General features: G+C 49.4%; 1 protein-coding gene across 1 annotated transcript; it reads left to right on the top strand.

The window, feature by feature from the left end:
- The first annotated feature begins 3,169 nt into the window (after window positions 1-3,169).
- Window positions 3,170-23,983, top strand: ATP8B1 (ATPase phospholipid transporting 8B1). The gene is made up of 30 exons (XM_079330549.1): window positions 3,170-3,271; window positions 3,546-3,731; window positions 5,977-6,078; window positions 11,458-11,650; window positions 13,663-13,760; window positions 14,017-14,130; window positions 14,614-14,712; window positions 14,807-14,868; window positions 15,208-15,280; window positions 15,374-15,444; window positions 15,789-15,871; window positions 16,010-16,168; window positions 16,336-16,424; window positions 16,693-16,883; window positions 16,966-17,174; window positions 17,592-17,635; window positions 17,745-17,901; window positions 18,456-18,644; window positions 18,876-18,988; window positions 19,174-19,338; window positions 19,434-19,545; window positions 19,778-19,853; window positions 19,936-20,068; window positions 20,274-20,559; window positions 20,882-21,105; window positions 21,499-21,582; window positions 21,853-22,098; window positions 22,240-22,378; window positions 22,460-22,590; window positions 23,032-23,983. Exons 4-30 carry the CDS (start codon window positions 11,470-11,472, stop codon window positions 23,245-23,247), a joined length of 3,744 nt encoding a protein of 1,247 aa, XP_079186675.1. The 5' UTR covers window positions 3,170-3,271; window positions 3,546-3,731; window positions 5,977-6,078; window positions 11,458-11,469; the 3' UTR covers window positions 23,248-23,983.
- Window positions 23,984-24,078: the final 95 nt, after the last annotated feature.

Below are 24,078 nucleotides of genomic sequence, written 5' to 3'. Positions count from 1 at the left end.
TGTCTGTGCCAGCAGCACTGTCACTGCTGTTACTGCAGTGCTCTGAGGATGTCTGTGCCAGCAGCACTGTCACTGCTGTTACTGCAGTGCCATGAGGGTGTCTGTGCCAGCAGCACTGTCACTGCTGGTACTGCAGTGCTCTGAGGGTGTCTGTGCCAGCAGCACTGTCACTGCTGTTACTGCAGTGCCCTGAGGGTGTCTGTGCCAGCAGCACTGTCACTGCTGTTACTGCAGTGCCATGATGGTGTCTGTGCCAGCAGCACTGTCACTGCTGTTACTGCAGTGCCATGATGGTGTCTGTGCCAGCAGCACTGTCACTGCTGTTACTGCAGTGCCATGATGGTGTCTGTGCCAGCAGCACTGTCACTGCTGTTACTGCAGTGCTCTGATGGTGTCTGTGCCAGCAGCACTGTCACTGCTGTTACTGCAGTGCTCTGATGGTGTCTGTGCCAGCAGCACTGTCACTGCTGGTACTGCAGTGCCATGAGGGTGTCTGTGCCAGCAGCACTGTCACTGCTGTTACTGCAGTGCTCTGAGGGTGTCTGTGCCAGCAGCACTGTCACTGCTGTTACTGCAGTGCCATGAGGGTGTCTGTGCCAGCAGCACTGTCACTGCTGTTACTGCAGTGCCATGATGGTGTCTGTGCCAGCAGCACTGTCACTGCTGTTACTGCAGTGCCATGATGGTGTCTGTGCCAGCAGCACTGTCACTGCTGTCACTGCAGTGCCATGATGGTGTCTGTGCCAGCAGCACTGTCACTGCTGTTACTGCAGTGCCATGAGGGTGTCTGTGCCAGCAGCACTGTCACTGCTGGTACTGCAGTGCCCTGAGGGTGTCTGTGCCAGCAGCACTGTCACTGCTGGTACTGCAGTGCCATGAGGGTGTCTGTGCCAGCAGCACTGTCACTGCTGGTACTGCAGTGCCCTGAGGGTGTCTGTGCCAGCAGCATTGTCACTGGCTGCTGCCAGGGCACTGGGGGAGCAGGCTGAGAGCTCCCTGGGGCTCAGCCCAGCCAGAATCCAGCGGTGTGCTTCCCCATCTGTTGGCAGAAGGCAGGAGGAGCACTGCAGCTCCTCAGGAAAGCACACTTGGCACCAGATGGAGGCAAGGCCCCAGTCTGTGCTGCTCAGAAATGCCAGTCCCTTATTTCACAGCTGTTATCCTCGGGGGAAATGTCCCTGCTATGCTTGGTGGAGAGGTACACAGGAACATGGACTTGTATAAAATCCATGGATTTGATGGATCATGGCCAGAAAGAGGAATGCACAAGAAACAACATTTTTTGAATAGCTGGAGTATGAAAAATGTGCACACCTCCATGTCCTGGCCGTGCAATCTGAGTCAGGATTTATTTCTTGTGTCTGTAAGCACGACAGGATCCCTCACCCAGGAATAACCATGCAGGGAAAAACCAGGCACGCTCCCAGTGCAGTCAGCACTCACTGCTCCCTCTCTGTGCAATTCCCTGCTAAGTAATTAACAATTCAGCTGGGATGGAGCCTGATTTAAAGCTGAGCTCTCTCCAGCAAGGAGGGAGCCAAAGGTGGAGCAGGGAAGTACCCAGGCAGAGAAAAGTTCCCTGGAGAAACCTGCACACAAACACACCAGTCTCCTGCTAAGGTGTTCTTAGAAGAACTTCTGAAGTTCTGGCACCACGTGAACCCAACCCTGCCAGGATTTAGTGACCAGTACTGCACCTGAGCTCACATGGTGTGTGGGGAGGCGTGAAGGCACAGATCCCTCTGTCCAGGGCTGTCTCTGCAGCTGTGCCTGCCATTGATCTGTTGGTCCTTCTCTTCTAGGCATTGATGTTAGGAAATTGAAACTTCCAAGAGGTCTGGGCTCAGCCTTCTCAACACTGGCTTTAGCCCAGGAAGTTCTAATCTGACTCTAATCTATCAATTTTGTCTGAAAGTTTTTCATTCAAATTCCTAAAATGGGAAAAAAGGAAAAAGAGGAAACCCTCCACATTTTAACATAGAAAGGCACAATTCTTTCAGCATGCAGAATTGCCACCTGGCCAGTCCAGGGTCTAGAGGGGCAGTGGTGGATGCTCATCCTCATGGCCCCAGGGAGGGAACAGCTGCTGTTTCCCTCAGCCATGGACCTGTACTGTGTAAGTGTAAAACTAATATTTGGGCTGGGCCATTAGTCACTGTTAAGGGGCCCTTTTATCTCCAGTAAACTCCTTCCTGACAGTGTGTCCCACAAACCAGGCTTTGCATGCAGCGACCTTGTGAACACTGAAGTTGAAGCCAAATGTTCAGCCCTGGGCAGGAATTAACATTCTGTACAGAATGGGAATTGTCAAAGGCACAGGTAACCTCTGCTGCTTTCTTAAGCCAAAATGTTCCTGATTTTAATTAACTTTGGTTTTATTCTGCTGTGAGGAATTTGAGGCAGGCAGTAAGACAGAGAAGTGCTGAAAGACACAGCTCTGGAACTCAGCATCACATTTTTGGTTAAGGAAAACCAATTCTGTTTGAACAAGACTTTTCTGGCACAGGAAAATTGAATATTGTTGCTGCTGAAAAAGAAACCAAGTGATCTCTCCAATATCTGCCAGTCCAAAACAAAGATCACTTGTAGTACAGAGCAGCAGCCCATCATCACTTTAAGAGACAGAATTTTCCATTTTTTTATACTTACTCAGATCGGTAACCATACCTGTGTTCCACTTGCCCTAAATCACATTATTTGTGAACAAATGTGCATATGACAGAACAGCACTACTGTCAACCCTAAATATGACCATTTTGTTTGTTAATTAATTCATCTGCTTATTAACGAGCAAGACCATCGGTTAACAATATCACTGCTGCGCATCCCCCAACTCCCCAGTCCTTCCTCAAAAAGGATTTGGGAACCAGGAGTCCATTGTGAGCTTTTAAAAGCCCAAACGGTTAGAATCCCGCAGCCCTTCCAAAGCTCTCTGTATTGCTGTTCAGACCAGTGAATAAGGAGCGCTAAAGCAACGCTGTCACTCAGAACAACGGCGGCAGGGAGGTCCCAGCTACCGCCAGAGCTTCACCGCATCTTTAGCACGCCCTGGAGCCGCACCCCGGCCCGTCCCGCGGGTGCAGAGCCCCCGGCCCGGCAGCGCAGCCCCCGCGGGTCCCAGCCCCGAGCCGGAGGCGGCGCTGGGAGCGGCCGCGCCCCGCCCCGGCTCCTCCCCGCTCCCCGCCCGCAGAACCGGGGGAACCCGTCGGGCCGGTCTGGCGGCGGCTCGCAGGGAGCCGGGGCCGGCTGGCGCTCAGCTGAGCGGGCACAGGTGGGGCCGGGGCCGGGGGGCTCCTGCGGGGCGGGGGCTGCCGGAGAGGGCCGGCGGGGTTCGGGGTCCGGGCTGGGGGCTGCGGGGCGGTGCCTCCATCACCCCCGGCACGCCCGGCGCCCCCTCCGCTCGGTGCGGGCCGGGGGCCGGGGCAGGGCTCCGTCCCAGCCGGGCACCGGGGCTCCGTCCCAGCCCGCCCCGCCGCACTGGAGGGGCCGGAGCTGAGCCCGGGCGCACCCGGAACGCCCTCGCTTCTTTTCTCCTTCCTTCCCAGGACATCACCTGCTCGGGGCGTTGTTCTGGAGGCTCTCTAGCCGGGCGGGACAGCCCGCCCCGAAGCCCGCGGGAATCAGCGTGCCCCTCGCTCCCACCCGCGGCATGTGCGGCCGCTGATCGAAGTTAGCGCGGTCTCTCCAGCCTGGAAGGCTCAAGAAAGCGCAGGAGTTCGCTGGGAGGTGAGGTAAGGCACGGGCGGCCGGCACAGCTCGGCCTCCCCGAGCCCCCGGGCACTGAGTCGAGCCCGTGGCCCTGGGCTGGTTGCCCTGCTCCCGGCTTTTCCTTCTCATACCTGTAAATGATGATAGCACCCTTCAGGGCTGCGGCGTGATTACTCATTAGTCAGTGTTTATACAGCCATCAGAGCAGCAATAGGTTTCTGCATTAAGGAATAGTAATTCCGCAACAGAAAATACTGGACAAATCACTTGTAGGGTCAATGACTTGGTTGAAAAAAAAAAAAAAATTGGTGTTTTGGTCCTGGTACCTCGTGCTTCGTGCCTATAGGTTAAGTAGCATCCCTTCCTTGGGGTCGGGATGGAGCTGTGCTAAATGGAGCAGTTAATGGAGCATCTCGGCGCTGGCTCGGCTGCCAGCAGGAGCGGGTTGAAACCCAAAGCCCCGGAGCTGTGGCGGGGAGCGCTGCTGGTGACAGTGACCGCGCGGGGTCCGTGCTCTCGGGGGTCTGTGCATTCAGGGGTCCGTGCTCTCGGGTCAGTGCTCTCGGGTCAGTGCTCTCGGGGGTCTGTGCTCTCGGGGTCTGCCTGTGGAGAGCCGGGGCCGCTGGCACTCGGAGTGGCTGCTGCTGGAGTCCCTGCATTAACTCTCTGGAAATGTCTGTGCTGGATCAGCCCTGCTCAGGTTCCTGTTCCGTTGTGGTTTTGATCAGTCTTGCTCCTCAAAGCCTGATTTAGAAGTTGAGTAGTATCTGGCCATTTTTGAATTTTTGCTTGTCAGCTTCTGCACTGGTGGTCACCTTGGAGTCTGGTTGCTTTCATACCTGTCCCAGGCTTCTGTTTGGCTCTGTGTTAACTTGTACCTATTGTAGAAATTTTTTTTCAGTAACTTCTAAACTGTCCTCACTTAATTCTGCCATATAAGACTGTTTTGGACTTTTGCTTTGGAGTTTGGGATGGTGAATTTTGAAAGCCACTTGCACTAAAGCTATTTTAAAATGAGCTGCAAATTATTTCTCTGCTCTCTTGTCGGTGTGGCTGTTGTTTGAGGGCCGAGAGCATGAAGGGCTGCCTGCTCTTAAATGTGGAAAGGGGATTGGTTGGTGTTGTTTCACATCTGAGAGGTTCTGATGTTCTTCCTGGCCTTGGGCTTTGTCAGGCCTCTGTTAAATGAGATGCTTTGTGCAGCTGTAATTGAATGCAGGACGTTGGCCAGGAGCTGCTGAAACCCAACCCTGGCTCTGTCAGTGACTTAGCCGATGGCCTTGGGCAAATCGCTTCACCTGAGTGTTTCAGTGCTGGTCGGGGTGAAGGGCAGGGCTGTCACTGAGATGGGCTCTCTGAGCCCTGCCCGGTGCTGAGCTGTGACAGTGCTGCTCTCTGGCCAGCTCCGGGCTCCCTCTGGAGCCACTGCTGCGTTTTCCCCAGCTCTTCTCATATCAACTCGAAATATGATTTTCATTTGACAATTGGTGGTGATAGCGAAGATGTGCACTTCTATCTGTACAAGCAGGGTGTGGGTGTCAATGTCTTTGAAATGTCTCTAGCCCCAAGTTTGTCCCAGAGCCCAGAGGTTTGACTCCTGAACCTGAGGGTAATAGCACAAATGGCTCCACACAAAGGCAGAGCCCAGCCAGTCTGAGCTGCTGAACTTCGGGGGGAAATGGCAGGATCGAGGGGAGATGTGGGGAGGCAGTTTGGGAAGGCTGCACCTTCCTGGAACCTGGGCTGATGGGCAAAGGAAGAGGACAGCACTCACCCAGGAGCTCAGGATGAAAGGAGGCTGTGCCCTCCAACACCTCGAGAGAGAAACTCCACAGGGGTGCACCCCACAGGACTCTCCCATTGTTTGAATCAAGTTGCAGGACTCCTCTGTCTCCTTGGTGGACATTGGCTTTTCATAGCATGGTTTTTCCTCAAAATGGGCAATTTCAGCAAGTTCACGGGTGCTCTTGGGTACAGTGGTGCCCAGGGAGATGTAAAACAATGTATTAAAAGAAAAGAGGGGCTGAGGAGAAGCACTGTAAGGGAAAACAGGAAACAAATCAAGGGAAGAACCATTTGCCAAAGTGACTCTTGAGAGGAGGGAGCACCATGGAAAGGTCGGGAGAACTAAGCAGAAATCTCTCTTTTTCTTAAGAAATTTTGCAAGGCAAATTAATGTCATGATTTTTCTAAAGAATAGCTTTTTGTTACTGTGTGCTCCCAAGGTGGAATCAGCAATAAGCCATTTTCTCCATGGTTTCATTGCAGATGGAGCCTGATTTGAAGCTGAACACGGGATCCTCTGTGAGTGGCCGGTGCCACCGTCTGTGATGCAGTCTGGGCTTCAGTCACACACTCCACTGGATACAGGTCAGTTTGGGAAAATGGCTTCAGTGTCCATTGCAGATGATGCCAGAAGAGGTGGATCAATGGAATCTCCAATCTTGGTAGCAGGAAGTAACCTTTGTTTAGTCCAGTTAAAAGTACCTGCTGGTTTTGATGGTGACAATGATGGCTAGGAAAAAACTCTCTATAAAGTTCCAGAAATCTTCTACTCCAAACAATGCAGTTTAAACGTGCACAAGAATAATTCTTTTTTCCTCTATTAACCTCAGTGTGGGCTGTTGTATAATGTGAACCTCGAGACCAAGGGCAGGTTGAAACCCCTTCAGAGTGTGCTGGAAACTGCAGCTTGAGCAAAGGTTACCAAGCCTCTTATCTTCTGCAAAGATAGCTTGTCTTGCCTTGGACTTTAAATGATGGAACTCTGCAGATCTGTTAATGAGAAATCCTGGGGCAGATAACAGGGAAAATGATGATTTTGTTTCTGCAATGGTCCATCTTCAGCCATGTTTGCATAACCTCATGCAGCTGGCTGTAAGCTGTGGGTCTCTTTCTCAGAGTGACTTTCAGTTAAATTCTTGGTGTCTGGTTAATCTCTTCCTTCTGTCAAATCCTGTTGGCTCATCAGGATAAATTAATTATATTGGAATGTCCTTCATCCTTATTTTCATACAAGTTTTAATTAGTAGCTACACTGGGGAGTACACAATAGCCTCTGCCTTCTATTTTTATTTTTTTCCCCAAGATGGGACTTGAACACAGAGTGGTACCCTCTCTCCTCTCTCTAAAGGGTTTCAGGGTCTTGCTTGAATAGGTCTGCAGTGTGCTCAGGGGAGGAACTCTGACCTCCCTGCAGCCAGGTTTGGCACAAGTCAGGTGTGACATTGTGCTGTCCTGGGCTGTGACACCTGTGTCTCAGGTGTGACGTTGTGCTGTCCTGGGATGTCCACGAGCACTTTACCTGCAGCAGTGCTGGAGTCACTGATTTTAACTGATTTTAACCTTGTGGGGGTGGTTTCAGTCCCCTTGGCTGGGCAGGTGTTGCAGGTTGCAGTGGGAGCTGTTGCCAGGAGCACAGTGCAGGGAAGGTGTGCAGGGCCAGGAGCTGGGTTTCAGTGCCTTACCCTCTGGAGCCTCAGCTGGCTCCAAGTACATACCTGAGCTCCTGAGCTCACCTTTCTCCAGGGCATCCCAGGAGCTGAGCTTTCCCTTCCAAGGGTGCAAGTGACAGCCAGTGTGTTTCAGAACAAATGACTACAGGGAATCACCCCCTTCAAGATCATTTTGGGGTGTTCAATTACTGTAAAGCAGTCATTCAGGGAAGTAACTGGAGCTGTTGTGTGTGAAATAGATATAAATGGATCAGCCTTAAGCATGTCATTTACATGGCAATCTCCCTGGAGCTCAGTGTTTGGAGTGAAGGTTATTTCCTTGGCCCATTTGTGCTGATTCATGCTATTCAGCTGCTGTTTTCTTTTCCTCTCAAAATGCCATAAAGATTACCTGGAAGGTTTTAGTTGTTCAGTAGACCCTTCTATCTGCCTGACCAAGCACTTGTTACCAGTAACAGTTCATATCTGCTCTGAGCAATCAGTGATCCATCTCATCTATTGCAAGCAAATGCAGTTTATGATTTGCCAGTTTGCCTGTAGCAGCTCTGGTTCCAGGGAGATGAGTTGCTGAATACATTTTTAATGAAGGCTGATATTCTGTGAAAGCCTTTGGCTGGGATCTCTGAGGGGAGAGCAGAAACCCAATATCCTGTTGTCAGAGGCCTCAGCTTGGCTTTGGAAGGGTTAAAAATAACTGTAGGAGCATTACCTGGTACCAGTTGGGCCATGATCAGGCTGAAGGATGGATTGTGTCCCGAGGGTGGATCCTGGGCTGTTTGCAATTCCAAATGTCAGGTCTCAAGTGCTGTTGGAGCTGTCCCTTAGTCCTGTGCCCATGGGTGAAAGATCATGTGAAGCTGTCAGGGAGTGAGCTGGGGTGTGGATCTGAGCCCCTTGAATACAGCTGCCTGCTCTGGTGGAGCCATCCAAGTGCTCTGTGGGCTCTGATTTCTGCTTTGGTGCTGGGAGTGCAGCCCTGACAGTGTCCTGTTGCAGTTCCCTGCCAGGCTGTGCCCATGTTCCACTTTTGGCCCTGACTCTGTTACTGGTGAGGTGAGCAGTGTGGAACAGCTGAAGGTGGCAGAATAATTACTGCTGGCTCTTAGGGAAAATGTAATTGGAGTGATCATGCATCTGCCAGCAGGTCCTTGTGCAGCCCCATCCCAGAGGCTGATGTCAGACATGGCTTTCTCTGCAGTTTGGGCAGTTTGTATTCAGCCCTCCTTAAGCAGGTTTTGTTTTGCAATACCAGATGTTCCAATAACATGTAACAAAGAGATAAATCTTACCTGTATGAGGATCAGGCTTTGCATTTAAGTACTTTTATAAAGACCAAGTTAAATCAGTGAAACATCTTGCTGTAGCGTTTTTGTCCTGTTTGAACTCCAGAGACCTGAAGCAGCTCAGAAGGATCTCTCTGAGTTCCTATTTGTACTATTTGAGTTTGCTTTATGATTCTTACTTAAAATACTGGTGTTGTGTTCTGCAGGAGCAGTGCATGGCCAGGTTTGAGCAGCTGCTGGGCTTGGCCCTGCCAGAGCATGTGAGCTAGTGCAGAAGGTGGGCCAAGGGCAGGAACATGCAGGGTGTGGGCTGGTGGCCAGCAGGTGTGTCATGGTGAGGCTTGTGCTTCACATCATAGGTCTTTATACCCATAATAAACACAACATAACAGCTTTAGTGGCATTTTAATCCTTTTGCTGTACATCTCCCTTGTTCTGGATGGATTCATTTGGGCACTTTGAGTGATGACCTGATTTGCAAGAAGTCACTCCAGGTTCATGCAGTGACTCTCCAGAGAAGAATTTAGAGTAACACTGGGTTATGTTTACTGCCTTGAAACAAATGCAGTAAGTGGAGTTTTTACAAGGTTTAATTTATTCCTAATTATCTGGTGCTTGCCCTGAGGCAGAAGCAGACACAAAACCTGAGTGACTGAAGCACTGTGGAATTTGCCCTTTTAGTAAATACACTGGATCAGGTGTACTTAAACCTGTGCTTAACACTATTTTGATCTCCTTTACCTCCCCATGTGTCCATAGTGCTGCTGGATCAGCAGGATTTTCCAGGCTGGAAGGCAGAACTGGGAGCTGGGCATTGCTCCCCAGCCACCCAGGCAGTGTGAGCTGACACTTCCTCTAGACTGAGGGGGTAATGGAAGGTTTTCTGCTCTGAAACTCATCTGAAACAGTGTGAAAGCCCCTGTTGTCAAGTCAGGAACTAGAAAATGAAGGCCATGCAACCAAGAACCAGCTATTTAAAATGCTCTCTGAGTATTTTATCAAGCAGTATCTAACGATTGTGTTATTCCATCTTAGGCTCTCCATGAACTGTTTCCACACTCCTCAGAACAGTGACCACATCCAAAATCAGCAGTGACCTCCTCTGTTCTTGCTGTGTTTGTTCCCCTTCAGTTCCTGCTGGGTGTGCACTCCCCTCTCTTACCTGCTGCCTCTGGATTAGTTGGCACCTCTGCTGCTCCCATCTCCCCTTTCACATTGTGATCCCCACCTTGCTCTGAACTCCTGGCACGACTCTCCAGCCCTTTTCTTCCAGACTAGGTGTCAAGAAACTTAACCCTAAAGCAATTTGTCATCCTGTCAGGGAGGACTCCTTTGCCCTGGGCCCCACAGCAGCTCTGGTCTCCTCCTGGCCAGCCAGAGCTCAATTCCCCTGCCTGCTGCAGCATGCTAATGGTGTGCCCTCAGCACAGAGCACTTTTGCTGCCTGCAGGGCAGCATTTAATGAGATCTCCTCTCTTAAGGAGGTTTCCCAGTTGGCAGTTTAGTTCTCTAAGGAGGGAAAGTGACTGCAGTTAATTTAACTTACCCCAGATCACTTCCATTCCCAGTGAGCATCACAGGCTACTGCTGTGCCATTGTAGGGATTGCCACGTAGCCACACATCTGTAATGGAAAACAAAAGCAGCTTGGTTTGATATCACATCTAACCCTTTGTACAACTAATTACTTCATTAATCATTAAGCAGTTAATCAGTAAAGCTGAATAGACTAACAGCTGAATCTCTGTGTGCCAGGGATATGAGCTTGTTTTGGTTGTTGTATCTGATCTGGTGGCATTTTGTGTTCTAGGGACTGTGTGTGGGAGGAACTTGTTCCCCCCAGCAGTTCCCACAAGAGGTGTTAGCAGGACAGAAAGAACTAATGCACCAAAAAGAGGAGAAATAAACCAAGATACCACAGTGAGGTATTCAGGGGCCTGAGTTGGAACTTGAGGTGTATTCCCTGCCTCCAAGGCTATTTAGGAAAACATGATCTGTCACAGAAGTCTCAGGTTCTTCACCTGTGTTAATGACCAGCTGTCATACTCCAGGGTAATTCCATCAGGGAGAAGCATCCAACAGCTTGGGTGGCTCTTGGGAGCAGTGGTGTGTGCTCCTGTGGATTTGTTGTGTTTTGTGTCTGTCAGTCTGTGCTGGCCTGGCCTGCCCTGGGCTCCTGCCAGCAGCCTGCACTGGAGCAGCACAGTCAGTGCTTATGGAATATTTGTCTCACTCAAAGAGATACTAGGGAGGGGACACGATCCAGCTGTGCAAAACCAGAAGCTGAGGGGGATGTCAGCAGGTTTGGTGCTGGCCCTGCTGGTTGCTGGGTTTGTGAGCAAAGGCAGTGCCATGGTGTTGAAGCAGGTCCAGGGGAAAGCTGGGAAGCTGACATGTGGTTCAGGATCAGGATCACACCCAGCTGTGACTGAGGATGTCCAGAGTGGAGGCCCAGCTGAAGGGCACGTGGGCATGGCCACAGCTCAGCTGAGACCATCCCTGCTGCAGCTCTGAGCCAAATGCATGCCCTGGTGCCCTGGGGTGCTTGGACACCCAGATGTGGGATCTTGCAGTGACAAGCACTGATGGGAAGAGAAGGGCAGCGAGGCTGGTGTGGTGAGGCTGGGCAGGCTGGGGTGGAGGATCAGCTGTGTGACCTGGATGTCTGAGCTGGCCAGGCAGGGCTCCAGCTCCTCAGGGTGTGGTGCAGTGGCCAGTGGGAGGTGTGTTGGTGCACTCCCCAGTTCCTACATCCTGTGTGGGAGCACACGGTGTTCCTGGGGCTGCAGGGGGTAATTACACACAGCAGAACAGCAACCAGGGGCTGGCTGCCACAGGAGCTGCCTCCTGACTCTGCTCAGTGCTGGCAAACCAAGCCTGTGCCCTGTGCTGCTCTGGGGAAGCTGCTTTCAGATGTGGGGTTTGGTGACCAGCCCAGCAGAGTAGAATTAGATGTGGTTTCCAGCACTTAGCAGGTGAGCTCTGTTCCTAAGCTGTCCGAAATGCTGGCAGGGTGCCAGCAGCATGATCTCAGAGCGGGACTCAGAGACCACCTTGGAGGAGGATTCCCAGCCCAACGACGAGGTGGTGCCCTACAGTGATGATGAAACAGAGGATGAGCTGGACAGTGGGCAGCCTGGGGCTGAGCCAGCACTCCACCAAGCCAGCAGGGACACCGAGGAGAGCCGAGATCCTGGGAAAAAAGGTAACCACACCCTCAACTTGCACTGGGGACAACACGATGCTGGGTGCAGAGGCTGAGCCTCAGGGACCCACTGGGTTCTGTGTTCTTTGGCCAGGTGAGCTTTGCAATGACTCACCTGACTCTGGAGGAGTCATTGATGGCAGTTCAGTTTAACAAATGCCAGAATGAAACTCAGCTTCATTCCAGCCTGCAGCCCAGTTATAAGGATAATGAGCTGCGTGGTCACCTCCTAGTGATTAAGGCAGGGCCTGGATGTACATGTGCTCTGGGAGCTTTCAGACAGACCTTCAGGTGCTTCTTTTCCCAGCCCTCTGAAACGGGCTCCAGCATAAACATTTTGCTGTGCTCAGTCAATGTGAGCAGATTTCCACCTCACTGCTCATTTTGTAGCCTCATGAGTTTGCTGAGAGGTGAAAGGTGGGTAGGAGGAGTTCAAAGGAACGGGCAGGTACAGCCTGTGGCTGCTGCCAGCGTAGGAACAGCAGTGGGAGGAGCCTTTCTGGCATCCCTGTTCTGAGCCTCTGCCCCAGAAACATCTGTAGCTCCCCTAAATTCCCTTTTCTCATGCTGCAACATTAATATCTTCAATATGCCAGGGCCTGGGTAATTTATACAGATTTTTTCCTGTTTGTGTGGGAACAGTTGACGAGCTCTCATTTCATAACCACCTGTTATATGTTTACATTTTACAAGCACCTGTCACATGTTTAGTTTAAGACTTTTTTTTAATTATGACATCCTTTAAAGTTGATGAATTACCAAAGCAGCTTGCCAAATATTAGGTGTTAATATCACAGTTTAAAGTAATTTTGAGGAGCTTCCTTCCTGCAGGTTTTACCTCAGACCTAATTTGCCAGTTTTCCATCACTTTTATCAACACTGCAGGTGCTGGAAATGGAAGTTGTGTAGTTACAGGGAAGGGCCAGATATGTCAGTCAGGAATTGGCTCCATGGTGTGTGGGGAAGAAAGTCTTTGCCCGTGGATTTGGGTTTTGAAGCGTTAGCCAGAGCCGAGGCAGGTCCCACGCCCCTGCTGCCGGGAGTTTCACCCCTCCGTGGCTGAAGATCCATGAAAGCAGGAAGAGCTCCCATTAGGGCCAGTCACTGCGGGCTGGAGGAGAGGGGAAGATGCTTGGCCCGTGAGTCAGGAAAGCTGCATTTCAAAATCCTGCCTGTGTCATCCTTGGCGGGCAGGCAGAGCTGGGGGGAGCCCGCTGGGAACCGGGGCAGTGAGCTCAGGTGGGGCACTGAGTTCCTGGGGTGTGAGCAGGGTGAGAGGTGCCCTGGGCAGGGTGAGAGGTGCCCTGGGCAGGGCTCAGATGTGCCCTGGGCAGGGTGAGAGGTGCTCTGGGCAGGGCTCAGATGTGCCCTGGGCAGGGCTCAGATGTGCCCTGGGCAGCAGGCTGCAGTGCTGCAGCCTTCAGGGAATTGCAGCTGCAGGATCTGGGAGGGAGAGCAGTGCCGTGAAAGAGCAGCCACAGAAAATTACCTGATGGGTGCAATTCCTGTTCCTGAGTTTTCTCACGATGGAACAAAACTGATGGCTGGAGCAATAAAATGAGCACTGCAGATCTGTACTTTTTAATGGGTGCAAATGAAAACCGTATTACAGTGTGGCTAAATCAAATAATTGCCTTCAAAAGGCGAAGTGACCTCTTCATTTCCAGCAGGACAGACACCCAGGTAGGAGTGCTTAACGCTTCACAAGTGTCACACACGCAAACCAAGAGAGGGGGGAGAAGGGAATTTGGCATGAATAAATGTTGCTCTGCAGGTTTCCCACAGAACTTTCAAATGTTAAGCAAGTCTTCTTCCTACCTCTGAACGTACTTGAATTGCTGATAAAAACAAACAGCCTGGAAATATCTTGAAAAGGTTTTTTAAAAGATATGTACTGAAGCCTTGCTTCAGTGGAAAGTACCTTTAAAATAGGGATTTGAGAGAAAGCCTGAAAGGGGCTGATTTGCCCCCTCATGTTTATAACACTTTTTGCCCCCTTTTGTCCCTTGCAGACTGCAGCTGGCAAGTTAAAGCAAACGATCAGCGCTTCTACGACCAGCCCAGCTTCAAGAGAACAATCTTCCTGTGCTTCAAGAAAAGCAAATATGCGGTAGGTTGTCTTATGCCAATGAGGTGCTAATTGCCGGGTGAATGCTTCCTTGAGCCGATAAGATCTATGGAATGGCTGTAAAAGCCACCGTTCACAATTCCTGAGCTTCCAGCAGAGAGGGGGAAGAATAACTGGGTTGGGGTTTTGAAGTGGAAAATCAAGGTATCAAGAGATGTGTTTAAGATGAGATGCACTGTACATTTGTGTTGGAAGGAGAAACTCTGCTGTGTGACTCATGTTTGGGTTTCTCCCACAGGGCAATGCAATTAAGACATACAAGTACAACCCCATCACCTTTTTGCCTCTGAATCTGTTTGAACAGTTCAAGAGAGCAGCCAACTTCTATTTCCTTGTTCTTCTCATATTGCAGGTAAGCAAGATGGAGAATACTCAGTGTGAAGGGAATTTGAGCTCAATAGTATTTATGACACAACTCAGTGCTGTCCTGTCAGGGAATTGAGGGGCACCATCTGCAGAGACCAAACCCATCATAACAGAAACCTGCAACAAATCTGGAGGAGCTATGGCAGAGTTCTGGGATGAGCTAGTTGCACAGAATTAGAAGGAACTTGCAGAGCTCATGAATTTCATGAGGAAAAGATGTTTCTTGAGTTCATCTCATAAATCAGAAGCACCAACAGACTATATGAGCCAGTGCAATTGTTAAAGGGAAGCTGATTCCTAAACAGAGTAACAGCCAAACTCTTCCCACAGAGTTTTGTCCATTTTCACAACCTGACTTAAAATTCCCTGCGGTGTGGGTTTGTTTAGTCTCTAGTCAGGTCACTATGAAATATATCTGATGTAAATGTTAGATGATCCTGTGCTGAACTGCATTTTTGGTCTTTTGTAGTCGATTCCTCAAATAAGTACCCTGTCATGGTACACAACCCTGGTGCCCTTGCTCTTGGTGCTGGGAATAACTGCAGTCAAGGACCTGGTGGATGACATTGTAAGGAGCATGTTCTGTTAATGTGGAAAGCAAAACCCACCCAGTGTGCTGTTGTGGCACAGAGCAGGCAGCACATTCTTTGCTCTGGTTTCAGGCCCGTTACAGGATGGACAATGAGGTCAATAACAGGACATGTGATGTCATCAAGGATGGAAGGTTTGTGTGTTCCCCTCTGAGCTCTGTGAGTGATGATCATTGCCTGTTGCCAAGCTTTGCCACAGATCTGCAGCTGCAGATGATAGGAAAGGTTCAGTTCTCTGCTGCCTGTCTGAGAGGCTAATTGAAGGTGGAAGACAATTGCTTAAAGAAGTGATCTAAAGTTAATTCTCTGGACTCAATCTGTGCTAAGCTTTTTGCAGTAAATGGCAGTTTCTGAAAAACACCAAGTGCACCAAGAGGTATTTTTGTTCTAAGGAAAGTTCAGTATTACAAGATTTATAGAGTGATCATGTTCTAGATTAAAGAGTAATAATTATTAAACTATCTTGATATTAGGTTCAAAGCCACTAAATGGAAAGATATTAAAGTTGGTGATATCATTCGTCTGAAGAAAAATACTTTTGTTCCTGTAAGTGTTCCAGATACATTTGTTTTATGTTTCTAGAGAGCTGTGTAGGAGTCTTGAGCTGGCTTTTTTGATGTGCATTTGTTTGTTTCCTAGGCTGATATTTTGCTGCTGTCCAGCTCAGAACCAAACAGTCTGTGCTATGTGGAGACAGCTGAACTGGATGGGTAAGGTTCTACCTGGGGATGTCTTGGAGTTAATTTGGGCTGAGTAGGAAAAGAGCAAGGACTGTGTGTGTTAGAATCTGCTTAAAACATGCCTGGGGAACTGTATCCAGCTGCTGATTCTCACAATTCAAACAACCTTTGAAAAGATTGTCCACTGGAGTGCTACAGAGGCATCAAAAGTGTTGGAGAATGAGACATAGGAAGAAAGGGGGAAGGACATGGATTTATTTTTACTCTAATACATTTTGCCCAGAGAAGTAGTGGTACCTTAATTGAACTGTGTTTTAACTTCTCTCCTGTATCCATAGCTTTAATAAAACCACCTTTTTATTCTTTCTTCTTAGTGAGACTAACTTAAAATTCAAAATGGCCCTAGAGGTGACACACAGACACCTTCAGGAAGAAAGTGCCCTGGCAGACTTTGATGGTTGGTACAGTTCCACTCCTAACACTATTAGAACGTAACTCAAATAGCTTACAAGTCAGTAAAAGTAAAGTAAAGCTACAAATCAATGCATTTGGATTTAACCTGTACATTGAACACATTCTCCTCCCAATTTTCTAGGTCTGGTTGAATGTGAAGAGCCCAATAACCGACTGGATAAGTTTACAGGAACATTATCCTGGAGAAACTCAAATTATCCCCTGGATGCTGATAAGATTTTGTTGCGGGGCTGTAAGATGAGGAACACAGACTTCTGCCACGGAATGGTCATATTTGCAGGTGTGTGGTATTTCCCCACTAAAAGCACACCTGCAGAGTGAAAAAGAGCCTTCATCCTCTAGACACCAACTGTATTTCATGTCCCACTTTGGTACAACTTTAACACCTGTCATATGTTTGCTTATCCTATATTTTCTTTTTTAAATATTTCACCCTTTATTTTTTAGGTGCTGACACAAAAATAATGAAAAATAGTGGAAAGACAAGATTTAAAAGGACAAAAATTGACTCCCTTATGAACTACATGGTTTATACTGTAAGCCTTTTTGTCTAAAATTCCAATTTTAAGTGAATAGTGAATATAAAGTTAGGCAGCTTATTCCAGTGTGTGTGTACTAAATATGTTTTGACTTTTCTGTCCTGCTGAGCTGGGATGGAGTAGGAGGAAATCTGCAAGGTGCCTTTATGGGAAATGCTTGCTGCGTTTCTCCTCACAAACACCTGCCATACTGTGTTTGAGCACGAGGCTTTGGGCTTTCAGCGTTTCCAGCGTTCTGAGCTGTGAGCCTCTGTGTGCCCTGCAGATCATCGTGGTGCTCATCCTGCTGTCGGCCGGGCTGGCCATCGGCCACACCTACTGGGAGCAGCAGATTGGCAACTGCTCCTGGTACCTGCAGGACGCGCAGGACCTGAGCCCTGCCTACCGGGGCTTCCTCAACTTCTGGGGCTACATCATCGTGCTCAACACCATGGTGCCCATTTCCCTCTATGTGAGGTAGGCACTGCCTGAGGAGGGGGCGCTCTGGGCAAGTGGCAGCTGGGAGGAGGAGTGAGATCATTCCTTCTCTTGCATCTAGCGTGGAGGTGATTCGCTTTGGCCAAAGCTATTTCATCAACTGGGACCTGCAGATGTACTACCCCGAGAAGGACACGGCTGCCAAGGCCAGGACCACCACGCTGAATGAGCAGCTGGGGCAGATCCAGTACATCTTCTCTGACAAGACTGGAACCCTGACACAGAACATCATGAACTTTAAAAAGTGCTGCATAAACGGGCAGAGATACGGTAAGTGTGCCAAGCCTGTGCAAAGGAGGAGGATGAGGAATTTTAATGCCGGTTGGAGATCAGGTACACACAACTTCTCTTAGTTGCAGCTGAGTTTCCACAGTTTAGACCTGGCATTGGGTAAAGCACAAGGTTGAATTGTTGGGGTTTTCCCACTTACCAAGTGGAAATTAAGGAATTTTAGTGGGAACTTCTCCGCTTTGAGAAAAACTGAAAATTGGTCATGTACAATTTTTGCACAAATTTGCTTTCACTAGGACTGCTCTGGGGACAAAGTGAGGAAGCACAAGGAAGTTTTGTTAAGAGCACAGTGCGTCCTTTGGCTCTGCTCTCAGCCCTGGGGCAGTACAGGTTGCAGCTGTGTTTTCCTTTGAGGTGCTCTGTTGAGCTGCTCCTGACCGGGTGCTTGCCTTGCAGGAGACTGCCGGGATGCGGCGGGGCAGCTGCAGAGCCCCCCTGAGGTAGGAACGTGCCGCTGTCGCGGTGCCTGGGACGGGAGCGCTCCGCGCAGAGCACCGGCACTGCGGGGCGCACACGCACCTTGCTGACTCTCTCCTGTTCTCTGTGCAGCAAGTTGATTTCAGCTGGAATGTGTACGCAGATGGAAAGTTCTTGTTCTATGATCACTATCTGATAGAGCAAATAAAGTCTGGAAAGGAGACAGAAATCCAGAAGTTCTTTTTTGTGCTCGCTATTTGTCACACAGTCATGGCTGACACTTCTGATGGTGAGTATGGCTTTTTGGTTGGTTTGCTTTCCTTGTGTAGCAGAAAACAATCATTCGAGTCCAGATCCACAAGGGAGAGATCTGCAGCTAATGCTGTTACCATAAGGGAGGAGTGTTAGACTGCCCTTTTGAATTAAAGAAAACTAAATGTAGAGGTGATCAGCTATTGAATTCGTGAATTCACAGGTTGGAAGATTCAATTAAAACACAGAATATTAATATTGCTTTACTCCCATCTTGGTGAAATGTCCATGAAATGATCAGTGTCCTGGTCCTTTCTTGCTCCCAATGTTTTGGTGTTGTTTCCACTCACTGTATTGGTGTCTCTGGCCAAGGATTTGTCTTTTGGAGCTTCTTTTGAAGAGGTTTAAATGCTGGACTGAGCGATTAGGGTATTGATTTGCTCTAGTATGTGGAAGGAAGCAGGCTGGGGACCGACGCTGTTTGGGGAGCACGTGTGACACGCTGGGGGGTTCGGGGGGTTCAGGGTCCCCGCCGTGCTGCTGCAGCAGTGTCCAGCTGCACCTCACTGAGTGCTGGCTCCAATCCCCCAGGGCAGCTCAATTACCAGGCGGCCTCCCCGGACGAGGGCGCGCTGGTGGCGGCGGCGCGCAACTTCGGGTACGTTTTCCTGTCGCGCACGCAGAACAGCATCACCATCAGCGAGATGGGCGTGGAGAGGAGCTATGGCGTGCTGGCCATCCTGGACTTCAACAGCGACCGCAAGCGCATGTCGGTCATCGGTAAGCCATTGCCCCAGCCTGCCCGGGCACGGCCGCTCGCAGGTCGGGGTGGCGAGGGCTGTGAGAGGGGAGCTGGGCTCAAGAGCCAGCAGCTGTGTGACAGCCCTGGCTGCGCTTGAGTCCTCTGGAGAGGAGATGCCATCCTGTACTGTGCTGCTTGGCAGTGGGCTGAAAACCAGCCTGCAGTGATTCCTGTCTGTAAGCTGCCAGCTGTGCTGTTTCCCTCCGCAGTGAGAGATTCCAATGGCAATATCAGGCTGTATTGCAAGGGGGCTGACACGGTCATTTACCAGCGGCTGCACCCCAGGAATCCCAAGAGAGAAGCCACAGAAGAGGCACTCGATGTATGTTTGTATTTTGTATGCTCTTTACTGTTGCCACTTTCTTTTGCCTAAGTTATTAATGGAAACTTGCAATTGGTTCTGAAAGTTGAACTTGTTCTGTCAAACTTGTCAAATGCTTGTGTTTTTACCTTCATGTTCAGATTACAAATGAAGAGTTTTGTGTTGTGGTTTTAATTATTTTTCAGGTTTTTGCAAATGAAACTCTCAGGACGCTCTGCCTGTGCTATAGAGACATAAGCCAGGATGAATTTGAAGTGTGGAATAAAAAGTTTGTGGAGGCCAGTTTAGCTACAAGTCACCGGGATGAAGCTCTGGACAAAGTGTATGAGGAAATAGAAAAAAACTTGATTGTAAGGAGCTGTACATTTTTAGTACATTTCAATTCTTATATTAAAAGAAATATGTTTCAATGCTACTAAGCACCTGTATTTCAAATCCCTTCCAGCTGCTTGGTGCAACAGCTATTGAAGACAAACTACAGGATGGAGTTCCAGAAACCATCTCCAGACTCTCCAAAGCAGACATTAAAATCTGGGTGCTTACTGGCGACAAAAAAGGTGGGGCTGCTTACAGCCAAACAGCTAAAAACAGGAGGATTTTTTCCTGTTCATCCACACTGTGGCATTGAAAGGGAATTTTCATACTGAAACGTAAATCAGAAATTACTTAAAAACATTTGAGGTGCATCTGGGTGGTCCTAACAATTTATTGTGACAGAACTTTCAGTAAATACTTTCCTCTCTTATTTTTGGTTGGTTTGTTGTTTTTTTTTTTTTTTTTTCTTTGTAGAAACTGCTGAAAATATTGGATTTTCCTGTGAACTCTTAACAGAAGAAACGGCCATCTGCTATGGAGAAGAAACCAGGCAAGTGAAACCACAGAGCAATTCATTTCAGGATTTTCAGTCTGGGACTGACCTAGCTTAAAGTTTTTCCCTCCCTTTCCAGTGCTCTGCTTCAAGCCAGGCTGGAAAACCAGAGGAACAGGGCTGGATGCAGTCCACATTCCTCTCTCAGAATGAACGAGCCCTTCTTCCAGGACAGCAGGGATCGGGCTCTAATCATCACTGGCTCCTGGCTGGTATGTACAAAGGCTCTTCTCCCCAGTGCTTGGGGTTTTGGGGCACCAGCAAGCTACTCTGTTCCTTGTCTGCATGAGCAGTTCATTAAAATGCCAGAAATGGATGCTGGGAGCATATTGACCTCAGGTGGGTTGTTAGGCAGTGCCTGGAACAGGACTGGAAATGGTGCAGAAGGGAACATAGCAGGTGTTATTTTTTTCACAGAATGAAATCCTGCTGGAGAAGAAAAAGAAGAAAAAGAAGCTTAAGCTGAAATTCCCCAGAACAGCAGAGGAAAAGAAAAAGCAAACAGAACAAAGGAGAAGGGCAGAGGCCTACAAGGAGCAGCAGCAGAAGAACTTTGTTGATCTGGCCTGCGAGTGCAGGGCTGTGATCTGCTGCCGTGTGACACCCAAGCAGAAGGCCATGGTGGTGGAGCTGGTGAAGAAGTACAAGAAGGCCATCACCCTGGCCATCGGGGACGGGGCCAATGATGTGAACATGATCAAAAGTAAGGCAGCTGCCAAGCTCTCTGGCTAGGACACATTCCTCTGGCCTGCTCCTGCCGTCTCTCCACTGTCCCTCTCTGTCAGAAGACTCTTCCATCTGCTTTGCTGCTGTGGGGCTTTTAGCTTCTGTGCCAGTTTCCCTTTCTGAGGAAGCACTTTAGGAAATGGTTAGTGGTTTTTCCTGATGGATTTTATTTTTTTCTGTAGACGTTCCCTGAGCAGAAATCCCATCTGTTCTCATGCCGTGTGTTTCAGAAGTGTAATGCAAAGACCAAAGCAGTAGTTTGTCCAACCTGGTGTGTGGTGTTTGTGTCCTTCTCCCAGCTGCCCACATTGGAGTTGGGATCAGTGGCCAGGAGGGGATGCAGGCTGTCATGTCCAGTGACTACTCCTTCGGGCAGTTCCGCTACCTCCAGCGGCTGCTGCTGGTCCACGGCCGCTGGTCGTACATCAGGATGTGCAAGTTTCTGAGATACTTCTTCTACAAAAACTTCGCTTTCACGCTGGTCCACATCTGGTACTCATTCTTCAATGGCTTCTCTGCCCAGGTAGGAAGGTGTGCTCATGTGGGATAACAACAAGCAGATGCTTCTGTCACTGTGGAACAGCAAAGGCTCGAGCTGGGAAGTGTCAGGAGTATGAAGCTGTCAGCAGTGATTTCTGCAGGAGAATGTGATCACTGCTGAGCGAGTTAATTACAAGCAGTTAGGTCTGGTTCCAGAGCACTGAAGTCAGGATCACTGTTGTACAGGGAGGAAGATTTGGAAGGAGTGGGGCAGTTGAACACAGAAGAGCTTCAGCAGAGCCTTAAGCTGAGGTGCTGCTGCCTTTGGGTGAACACTAAGGGAACTTAGAGCTGTAGTAGAGTGTTCTGGGGAACTGGAGGGGAAGGATGTAATAAAATGAAATCTCTAAGCCCTGCAATTCCCCCTCTGTTGCAGACAGCCTATGAGGACTGGTTCATCACGCTGTACAACGTGCTGTATTCCAGTCTCCCGGTCCTGCTCGTCGGCTTGTTTGACCAGGTATCCCCATGTTGTTAAAACAGATGAATCCAAAGGCATCTACCACCAGATCTTTGAGTTACACTGGTTGTCCCTGAAACGAGGGGTTTGGTTTTGTGGCTTTTAAGAATTTCTTCCTTTTGAATTACTCTGTGCAAATCTCTGCTGTTGGAAAGAGAAGGGGATCTGCCATTTCCTTTGGGACACTGTATTTTTCAGTGTCTATCTCCCTCTTCAAAGCTCAGGCTGAGAACAACAATTGACAACTTTCTCTTTTTCCTCTTTATTAAGGATGTGAGTGACAAACTGAGCCTTCGGTTCCCCAGACTTTATGTTTTGGGTCAGAGAGATTTACTTTTCAACTACAAGAAGTTCTTCTTAAGTTTGCTCCATGGAGCTGTAACTTCACTGATCATCTTCTTCATCCCGTATGGAGCCTACCTTAAATCTATGGGACAAGATGGGGAAGCCCCTGCAGATTATCAGTCCTTTGCTGTCACAGCAGCGTCCTCTCTGGTATTTGTTGTCAATTTTCAGGCAAGTAATCTTGGCTTCCTGAGCTCTGGTGCTCTAAGATCATTTTCTGCTCACTGTTCTAAATTTCTCTACTAAAAAGGTAACAACATGCAGAAAGTACTTGACATTATTTACTAATTAGGCACTTTTGTTTGCTTTTAGATTGGCCTGGATACATCTTACTGGACTTTTGTTAATGCTTTTTCAGTATTTGGGAGTATTGCACTTTACTTTGGGATCACATTTGACTTTCACAGTGCTGGAATCCATGTTCTCTTCCCTTCTGGCTTTCAGTTCACAGGTCAGTCCTGGTGGTTTGTGGTTCTCAGTGCTGTCTCATGTAGCTTTTTCATAAATTAACTTTTGCTCTTTTTATTCCCAGGAACTGCTCCAAATGCTCTGCGACAGCCATACCTTTGGCTCACCATGATTTTATCCATTGCTATTTGCTTACTGCCTGTAGTGGCACAGCGCTTCTTATTCATGACAATCTGGCCTTCGGAGAGCGACAAAGTGAGTGACATTTGTGTTATTTGGGTGGATATGGCAGGTGTTCATTTACCTGGTGGGCTGGTGCCCGTGCTAAGGAAGGTGTCCCTGCCCATGGCAGGGGGTGGCACGAGATGGGCTTTAAGGTGCCTTCCAACCCAAGCCATTCTGGGATTTTATGTTAGAGACAAGTAAGTGACGGTGCCCTTGGGAGAGCGACACAATCCTGGCTTGGGTGCTGTGGGCAGAGAAATGGCCGCAGGGCTGGCCAGAGGCAGCTACTCCGTGGGGGCTGAGGTGTGGTGGTGCCACATGAGGCTGCTGAGGGCCCCAGTTTGGGTTGAATTTCGGCTGGGCTGGAGTGCCAGGGTTCCATGCAGAGAGGTTTGGCTGGCCGTGCTCTGCCTTTAGCCGGCAGGCGGCTGCGGTGCGCTGTCCCCGTGCAGACCCGCCGCGTGTTTGCAGATCCAGAGGAACCGGCGCAAGCTCCTGCAGGAGCAGCAGCACTGGACGCGGCGGCAGAGCGCGTTCCGCCGCGGAGTCTCGGCGCGCCGCTCCGCCTACGCCTTCTCGCACCAGCGCGGCTACGCCGACCTCATCTCGTCGGGGCGCAGCCTGCGCAAGCGCCGCGCCCCGCTGGACGCCGTGCTGGCCCCCGGGCCCGCGGGGGGCGCCAGCTGAGGGGCGGCCGCAGCCCAGGGGCTGCTCCGGGCGCCGCGAACCGTTCCCAGATAACTCGGCACCTTTTTAACCGCGGCGTCAGCTCTGAGGATTTTTGTGTCCTATGGAGGTCCCTGGGTTTGGACTCGTGGCAACACAGAATGACCAAGAGTTCTCCGTGGAGCTGCTGATCCTTGTGTGACTGCTCTGTGTGACACTGAAGGATACATGTGCAGGGAATGGAAACCCGGCAGTGTCAGGTTTTAGTGATGCCTGCAGTTGCAGACTTTTCACTTTTTTTAATACTATGTTGGTATAAAACTGTATCTACATTTCATATTTGTCATGGAAAGCAGTTTTGCTTGTGTGCTCCATTTCATTAACTCAGACACGATGGCACATGAGGTGCCCAGACCTGGAGAGAACCCTGGCTGCTCCCATTGGAGCTGGCACAGCTGAGCGTTTCAGTTCTGGACAGTCAGTGATGGGTAACTAGAAATCAGGCACTTTCATTGGAATGTATTTCACTTGCTGGTGCCTCAGTTCTTACAGTGTAAAAAGTATTTTTAAGAGTCTCTTTACATTTGCACATTCTTTACTCAAGTTGAGGTGTTTGAATGTTTCATTTTTATCTACTTCCCCCTCCTGAACTAAAGATAATTATTGAAATGGTTTTATAGTAAAAATTATGACCTACAGCTCTCATTCAATGGAATGTACATTTCAAAAGTGTAATGCAAATAAATATCCAAAAGTATTTCTTTGCAATGAGTGTGGGGATTAGACTCGGCGTGTCAGCACCTCTGCGGGAAGGGAAGGGAAGGGAAGGGAAGGGAAGGGAAGGGAAGGGAA

The sequence above is a fragment of the Erithacus rubecula genome (assembly GCF_903797595.1).
Source record: "Erithacus rubecula genome assembly, chromosome: Z".
Classification (NCBI taxonomy): Eukaryota; Metazoa; Chordata; class Aves; order Passeriformes; family Muscicapidae; genus Erithacus; species Erithacus rubecula.
This window is presented reverse-complemented; position numbering and strand designations above follow the sequence as displayed.

Bases quoted from the DNA above. Each gene is read 5' to 3' on its own strand.
- ATP8B1 (XM_079330549.1), top strand. From the start codon at position 11,470: ATGATCTCAGAGCGGGACTCAGAGACCACCTTGGAGGAGGATTCCCAG. The intron at 14,713-14,806 runs GTAAGGAGCATG...CTCTGGTTTCAG, and splicing joins AGGACCTGGTGGATGACATT to GCCCGTTACAGGATGGACAA. The intron at 19,546-19,777 runs GTGGGGCTGCTT...TTTTCTTTGTAG, and splicing joins GCTTACTGGCGACAAAAAAG to AAACTGCTGAAAATATTGGA.